We start from the raw sequence: 8,879 nt of genomic DNA, 5'->3' as shown, positions 1-8,879 counted from the left end.
AGATCTATCATCGTGCAAAAATGCTGGCCAACCTGACAATGTCAGGCTGAGCATGCTTGCAGATGATTGATGAGCCTGCACTGAACGACTGCTCGTTCAAGTGCAGGCTCATCACAGACTGATAAACAACTGCACGATTACAATGTTGTAATCGTAAAGTCGTTTTCATGTCTTCTAGTGGATGGGCACCTTTACTTTATTAGGTGTGTCAAGCATTTAGTTTATCATTTCTGCACATGCGTATATAATTTGATTAATAGTCACGTATATACTGAGAGCTATTACTTGTGTTAGCAGCAGGGGGGCAACATAGTAATATTAATTAATAATAAGCAAATACTAATATTATATATTCCCTGACACATAATTAAGAGATTCTGCGCATTATTTCTGAGAATCCAGATGTGACCTTGCATTCCGATACTTGTTGATACATCTCCACCACTTCTCACAATAGATGCATAGAACTTTTTATCAACATGTGCACATTCCTGTCTCGGCATAAATTTGAACAAACCAATATCAAGAGTTTAACTCTATAGTTTTGCAATAAAAGCGGAAGTGGTGGTAACGCATTGACCACTGATAATATTGATATACATGTGATGTTTGTGGTATAAGCAAATATATATATATATTTCTACAGGAACTATAAAAACAATATAAAATATTTTTTCTAGCATAGTCCTTCGAGACAATGCTTAAGCCAGTGGATTTTTATTGCATTTCTGAGATGGATGTATACCTACATACACAGTGTGTATGTCACTGAGGGGGAGCAAGCATCTTTGTGTCACCCCTCAGCGGATGACACCCAGGTGCGGCCCGCACCCCCCTTGTGACGCCACTGACACTAAGTGCACATTTAACGTCAACAGTTTAAAAGCCAATTAACTACAAACTTGACTGCATAATTGCACATTACAGAGCACAACACATGTATCTCCATAAAGCTGTACTTTGTTATAAAAAGTGCAGTAAACTATGCAAGGAAGTAAACTGTAATGTGCAGAAAAAGTAATACAGCCACTGTTCATATTCCAGGAACTAATCTATGCCATAGATGGCACCATAGCAACTATGTGGCCCCAGGGACAATTGAAGAGATGAGGGGGCCCATGTGCAGTGTGTTGCCGACGTACAGTGGATCGAGGCGGCGGCTCCCTACTATACTTTTTCCCTGCGGCAACATTTTTCGATGATGTATTTGGTAAAATTACGCATGTGCAGAAACTACCAAAGATTTTGTCTGAGTCTTTGAAAAGATTCTGTTGGCTCAGAATATGGCAAAGACATTGAGAGAGAGCATGCCACCAGGAGTAAATATAGGTGGGAGGGCACAGACACACTGGCAATTCTCTCTTGGGTCCAGGATGTGTGGCGAAGTGCCACTCTTGACCAAAAGGAGTTACTATGCCTGTTGAGGTTGAATAAATATCAGGTCATAAGAGGGATTCAACATATTTGATTTAAGTTATTTCATTCTCCAAATTTAGGATTGCAAAACAGGGATTGAAATGCTTAAAAGAAAATATACATTTGCCTTTCATTAACACTATTGTTCATACAGTACTTCTAGAATTGCTCTATAAAACAGTAAATAGATGTTGGGCAGCACAGACGGTGTAATGGTTAGCATTACTGCCTCACAGCACTGAGGTCGTGGGTTCAATTCCCAAAACGGCCCTACCTGTGTGTTATTTGTATATTCTCCCTGTGCTTGCGTGGGTTTCCTCCGGGTACTCTGGTTTCCTCCCACACTCCAAAAATATACTGGTAGGTTAATTGGCACAAAATGTAACCCTAGTGTGTATGTGTGAGCATGTGGTAGGGAACTTTGATTGTAGGTTTCACTAGGGCAGGGACAGATGTGAATGGGCAAATATTCTCTGTAAAAAGTGCTGCGGAATGTGTGCGCTATATAAATAACTAGTAATAAATAATAATAATGTTCTTGATTTATTGCATGGTTTACAAGAAATAAAGCAAAAAGCTTCCCAAGTCTAAGTGCATCAATAAATCAAAGACAGACATTTATTAAAGATAATTTTAATATTTTACAACTCTCCATTTATATGTAAAAACCATTAGAGAAAATATCAAAAGGTTTTTTTAATCAATTTCATAGAATGCAGACAAAAAAAATTAGATAATACAGCATGACAGAATCATTGATAGAGTTTTAAGAAAACTGAACATTCTTCAGAATAGTCATTATTAAATATGGGTGCCAGAATGTCTAACAAAATTCCCTGGTAGTAAGAAGACATAAGAATCAAGACAAGTGTTTCAGACCAATTTTTCCTTCAGTATGTTTCTAAAATCCAGATATGCTCAAAAAACTATACATTCCCCATGATACTTGAAAAACACTGTTCCCCATTTATACTGTGATTATGTCCTTAGCTGTTCCCTATTTTCTAATGTGAAACTCTCTCACCACCAGGTTTATTCCCTTTACTAAATGTCCATTTGAAGATATCAACTCAATTCTTTGCTATCCTCTCTATAAGGGTCACAATTTTGCAATACCCTCAAAAGTGGGACCCTTTTAGAGATGACAGCAAAGAATTGAGTTGGTGTATAATATATATATATATATATATATATATTTTTTTTATGGACAAAATAAAGTTATCTAACTAAACCGTCATTTTCAAAGTGTTCTCTCCACCTATACATAGTGGAGTCAGACATTTTGCAGACTGAAATAATATTTATCCTATATATTACTACCACCACTAAGCCATGAGGCAATATTTGAGTCATGTACAGTTTGAGTCTCCCATATCCAAAATGCTTGGGACCAGGGGTATTTTGGATATAAGATTTTTTTCGTATTTTCGAATAATTGGTTCCATCCCCAATATATCTCATTGTGGTATGCAAAGTCTAAACACAAAATGCTTTTAAGTCTAAACACAAAATGCTTTTATGTTTCATAAACACCTTACACATACAGCCTGCAGGTAAATTTTATACAATATTTTTAATAATTTTGTGCCTCAAAGTTTGTGTTTATTGAACCACCAGAAAGCAAAGGTGTCACTATCTCACACGTACGAAAAAAAAAAATCTGTATTTCGGAATAGTCAGTTATTCCGTATTTCGGAATATATTCGGATTTGGGAGACTCAACCTGTATTAGCTGTTAAAAAAAAGAAACAATTCTCAGCACAACAAAATTCAGATATTTAGGATGGGAGGTAAATATTTGAGTATTTCACATTTTGATTGAATTGTATATAAAATAAACATCTCTAAAACAATGAATTTCTTTAATCAGTATAGAATAGTGTTTCTCAATCCCAGTCCTCAGGACCCCAAACATATTACATTTTGCAGACTACCCATCTGGGCACAGGTGAATGACCAATTGTCACATTTTAAAGATCCACATGTGATCTGGAAAACATGAAGTGTTTGGGGTCCTGAGAACGGAGTTTAAGAACCACTGGTATAGTATAAAAGAAGAAAACAAACACCTTCAAAGCAAACATGTCATCCAACATTTGGTTATTCGCATATGCCGCAGAACAAAAAGGGAGGTGGAAGAGTTTTCTCCCAAGCTACCAGGAGATAAAAAACATTTACAGCATGTCCTTCACACAGATCATGTGTTTGTTTCTCTTACTCTTATTTATATATGGCACAATATGAATGAAGTGGATGAAAATGCTGTCATACTTGCCCACCTGCTAAAATTGCAGATACAGTTGGGGACATGAGGCAACAGTTGAAAATACTGTCTGAAGTCGCATATTTTTTAAATCAATCAATAATTCAACTGACGTCTAAAAAGCATGGTGATCTTAAGAAAAGCAAAATATTGTCCTGTCACCTACACAAAGTGAATGCACTGATTTTGTGGCTGGTCTAATAAAAAGCTCATCAATCTGCTATGAACAAACCTGCCATGAACAAACTACATTACAGCGACATAACCTATAACATAGATGAGCACTTGTATTCTGGAGATATTGGTTCATAATTAATTGTTAGGCCCATGGTCATTAACAAAAGGAATATCTCCACTATGCGTAGGTCACAGGACCGCTTTACACAAACATTTTTTTTTTTAAACTATTTTAGATCAGATCGGTAACCTGAGCCTCGCCAGCTGTTGAAAAACTACAAGAACTTGCATGGCTGAGGCCTGTAGTTCCATGTCCCATAACAGTTGGTAAGCAACCTGTGGTTTTCGATGTTGTAAAACTGAAAGACAAATCACGGCCAACAGGCTCTTCAATTACTGTGGCTTTCCAGTTGGTATACAGCTGACAAGTACTAGCATGCCACAGAGATACTACAACAGCTGGGCAGTGTCTTCAAGTCAGCTCTAGATGTCACAGCAAATGTACATCATGGCACACAATATAGAAAACAATTGGAAATTGCAAACAAAATAATTTCCTTGGCATTAATGAAAGTATATTTTGTGGTTTAAAATGGTGTTTTACAAAAAGGAACATTCAGCCAACCACAAAGTTTACAGTAACATAAGAACACATTCAGCCTACAAAATATTACCCCAATGCAGTTGTGTGGTAGATGTAGCAAGAAAAAAGGTACATATTAAAGTTTAAATAGAAACTAACCCCCTCAGAAAACAATGCATTTATCAATAAAAATTGTAAGAATTATACAAAATAAGGCACATTTGATACGGTTATTCAGGAAGCAGACATTATTCAGAGTTTGTGATTTTTCTAAATCTACATATTCAAAATCAATGCAATAATTGCACATACCCCAAGATGTAATAAACTTGATTGCTGTCCAGTGAATTTTAACATTTAAGACTGAAAACTGAAATGAAGGAGGAATAAAAGGACTACAGACTGCACATCATTGTTTAAAAACAAAATATAATTTCAAAAAAAAATTTAGAATTTTTTTTATGATGTCCCATTTTCCTTAATATTTTGGTAACACTAAAATTCTCTTGTAAGTGACTCTTATTATAGAATTATTTTAGTCATCGACTAAATCACAAACAGTAACAATAACTAGAGATGAGCGGTTCGGTTTTGAATCTGTTCTATTGGCTAAATTAGTACAAGTTTGGATTAATCATATTGGCTATTTAAAACAGGTAAGAGCCAGATAGTCAATAAGATGCCGATTTTGTTATCGGAACATAACTGAGTAAAACTGAACTACTCATCTCTAATAATAAATGTGACCATTGTTGGCTCTAAAAAATACTATATCCAACATACCAATGGATAAACCTATACTTATAACCAAAATAAATTGTGTATGGTTTCTTTTATAGTAAATGCTCTATTATATTTACACATTATATTAAAACAAATATCAATGAAAGTATAGAGATTTTAATTAAAGGTGACCTAAGTATCGAGAAAGACTTAATTAATAGTGTGATGCAAGGAGCAATATTGCTCTGTAACCTATAGCAACCAGAACTTTGCATTCTCGCAGAAACAGATGAATGAAAAATCATTTTTGATTGCTTGACTGCTATCATTACTACGCAATACTGCTAGGTTATTAAAAGAGCCCCTTTCACTTTTCATTGATCAGTACTATTTGGCCCCGAGCTGCACGTCAAGTGCTTTTTAAAAACCATCTCATAAAGCATATTTCTTCAATTGCAGAATTACATTTTATAAATTAATCAGACAAAACATGAACAAAGCAAATCATTAACCCATCAAACCTGAGAAATGGAAGCTAAACTTTTCTCTAGAGACAGAATAAAAAACAAACATTTTCTTCATATACTATGGAACAGATGGTGGTTAGAAACATGGCTTTCCTTGGAGGAGGTGTTTTCCACAGAAAATCGTGAAAGCAAATCATTGTCCAGAAGCTGGAGTAACAATGTGCTTCTTTATTGCATTGCTGCATTTAGCAAAGTTCATCTCAGTTTTATTCGGAATGTGCTGATGTCCATAGGGGTCATGTCAATTGCACTTAAGTTGAGAGTGTCTGAAGATGAATACATTAAGGATAACGTTGATGGTTTCAGGCTCTCAACTTTGAAACCACTAAAAAATTGATGAACTGGAATCTGAAAAAAAAATAATTAAATAAGTCAGTTCTAGAATACACTGCTTCACATTTCCAGTTTAGTATATGGATCTAAAATATAGCTAAATAAATGAATCTGATGTATACAGCTTTTATGCTGCGCTACATAGGTTAATTCACAGAACACAATTTTGGTCTTAAAGTATGAAGGCAGAAAAACACAATAATCCTTCTATGGTTTAATGCCTGTTCAAACGTAAACATATATGTCATTAAAGATTAGATTGTAAGCTCTTTACTGCAGTAATAGTGCACTGGGTTACATAACAGACAAGTCAAAAAATACATATATTTAATTTGGTCAAGAAATCTCAAGGTATCAGAATACTATTTTAGACACTAGTAACACTATTAACGCTTTCCTAATTGATGTAAATCGTTAGCACTGAATCTTTTATGCCAGTGCTGTGCGGCTAGAGGCACCTGGCTCATTCAGAAAGCAAAGCAGACAAGTTTCATCTGTGGGAACGCCTTAGCTTTAACTAAATGTTTTCAAGCACTAACTCAGAAGGCAGTAAAGTAGGCTTGGGCGTCTGTGGCTTTCTAGTTGATGGTAGAACTGCAAGTCTCAGCAAAGCTACCTGAGCATAAAATATGTTCCACAACAGTTGAAAGCTACAGATTGCGTACCTCAAAGTCAGTATTTAAGTGAAACTGGAAATAAAAAAAAAAAAGCACACCATATTCTTCTTCCGATTAGCATACCTTTCCCTGAGATGTAGAGCAATATAGCCCAAGGTCTTTATTTGTGAACTTGCAGTCAAATCCTTTTCTGTGAAGAATAAGAGCTGCCTCTTCTGATGGCCCCACCTGTGAAGTAACACACAGAAGAACAATCAGACACTGATTTATGAACATTGTATTTTTTTTTTTTAATAATTTCTTCCTATTTGCAGAAGTCATTAAAAAACAAACAAAACGCATAATGCATTTCCTATGGAGAACAATATTTGTGTTACATGTTGCTGACTTTCAGACCTCCCCTCTAGATTTGTAGGGTAACTCTGTGACGTTGGGGGGCAGCCTCAGGTGTAACTGGTGTAATAATGCCTAGTGCACTGGGGTTGCATGATAGAAATTATGTAATCGGACCATGGTGGGCAGAGCGGCATAATGAGGACGGATTCATTACACTGGGTTTAAATAACCATTTCTTTATCTCTATTTCAGGGAGATTGCCAGACTAAGCAGACGATAGTGTCCTGGACATTATGGGACAGACAGTAAGCATGGTAAATGGCATCATAATGTGCTCAAAACAGGCAATATAGAAAAATCACACTAGGGCAGTGGTTCCCAAACTCTGTCCTCAAAGCACCCTAACAGTACAGGTTTACAGTATATCAATAGTTGAGCAGAGCTGGCTTAATTAATACCTCAGTCAATTTGATTTAACCAACTGTGCTCAAGTATGGATATCCTTAAAACTTGGACTATTAGGGTGCCTTGAGGCAGAGTTTGGGAACCACTGCACTAGGGGTTAATCTACTAACAGTGATATAAAGGGAAATGCCTGTTTTCGTGCTGCAGTCTGCCACACAGAGCTAAGCACCGTAATGCACGAAAAAGTGCCCACTCAATGGCACTATAAAAGCAGGGAATAGCAGCTGACCAAGGGCTCCACCAGTACCCTAAAGGTAACAAAGCCCTACAGACAAAAAGAAACGGTAAAGTGTAATAAACAGGGCCACAGCTACTTTTTTGTTTTATTTATGTATTAATAAATGTTACTATTATTTATTATATTGTGGTTTGGAGCTACTTTGAACCCCCAACACCTAAGTTATTCCATTAAATATATTAGTATATTTCTTACACCTTTGCCTAGACTTTAGGGGCTGCCATTTGTTTCTGTGTCTACGCACAGTAAAATGTGAATTACAGTCTGACCTCCTGTACGTCTCTCTGGACTATTCTCAGCACTGGAAGTAATACAACCGCACTGTGCAATGCTAATATTAGATACATGGTTTGTTTTAGTTGGAAACTCCTCTAGGTCATAAAAGAAAGCAATGTGTTCAGAAGCTGTCCTTATTTGATTGAAGACACAAGAGTGAGTTTTTAACTACAGACTATATAAAGCACACTAATTAGTGGAAGCCATCACATTCATTGGGAGCAATTAAAAAGACTTATGTGAAAGAATTAAAGATTTCCGTTAGGGATTGCATGAACCTGAATAACCGGACTGTTGTTTTAACCTTTTTTTTGCCAGCTCATTGCGTTTACATCTAGATTAATTACATTTAACTCAAACATTTTGCAAAAGGTAATGACTGATTTTAAGTGTGTAGCAGTGCATGTGCTACACACTTAAAAGAGACAGAAAAACTGTTGTGTTTACAAACACAAAAGAAGATTAAGAGGCCTATTCATCACAACCTATGGACAGTTTCACATGCGGAAACCCTAGTTTCCACATATTGTAAGTAAAAGGCCTATTCATTATTAGGGGCCCAATGTATGTGCACTACCTGCCGGCTAAAACTCAGGAGTGTAAAATGCAGCCGCTAATAATAGCGGTGGAATCAGATGAGAAAGGTATTGCAGGGACAGCTGTTTTTCGGAGCAATACAGAATTGTTCTGTTACTATTGTATCCGCCGCAACTCGTGGTGAGAAATTATTTGAGAGGCTTTAGGGCTGGCCTGCCTATCCTCCCGCATTCAGCGGGAGTCTCCAGATTGTTAGTTAAAACTCCCGCAAATCATACCAGTACTCCCGGTTTCACTGCCCCTCTGTGAAAATCTGTACTGCGCATGCGCGAGTCATGAAATCAGGGGGCGGGGTCTGAGGGGAGACATCATGGCTGAGCATATTCCA

At 36.6% G+C, this 8,879-nt stretch overlaps 1 protein-coding gene across 1 annotated transcript in view; it reads right to left on the bottom strand.

Annotated features, from left to right (window-relative positions):
- Positions 1–2,033: 2,033 nt before the first annotated feature.
- The window catches only part of MAN2A1 (mannosidase alpha class 2A member 1), a 123,546-nt gene continuing 116,700 nt past the window's right edge, over positions 2,034–8,879 (bottom strand). The window contains exons 21-22 of the mRNA XM_088477671.1: positions 6,763–6,867; positions 2,034–6,037 (exon numbers count right to left, since the gene is read on the bottom strand). Of these exons, the coding sequence (XP_088333797.1) occupies positions 5,885–6,037; positions 6,763–6,867 (258 nt within the window). The 3' untranslated portion in view covers positions 2,034–5,884. The remainder of the gene's footprint in view (positions 6,038–6,762; positions 6,868–8,879) is intronic.

Source organism: Taudactylus pleione, unplaced genomic scaffold, assembly GCF_031769625.1.
Source record: "Taudactylus pleione unplaced genomic scaffold, aTauple2 ptg000202l, whole genome shotgun sequence".
NCBI classification, from domain to species: Eukaryota; Metazoa; Chordata; class Amphibia; order Anura; family Myobatrachidae; genus Taudactylus; species Taudactylus pleione.
The sequence above is the reverse complement of the archived record's forward strand: the minus strand, read 5'-3'. Positions and strand labels throughout refer to the sequence as shown.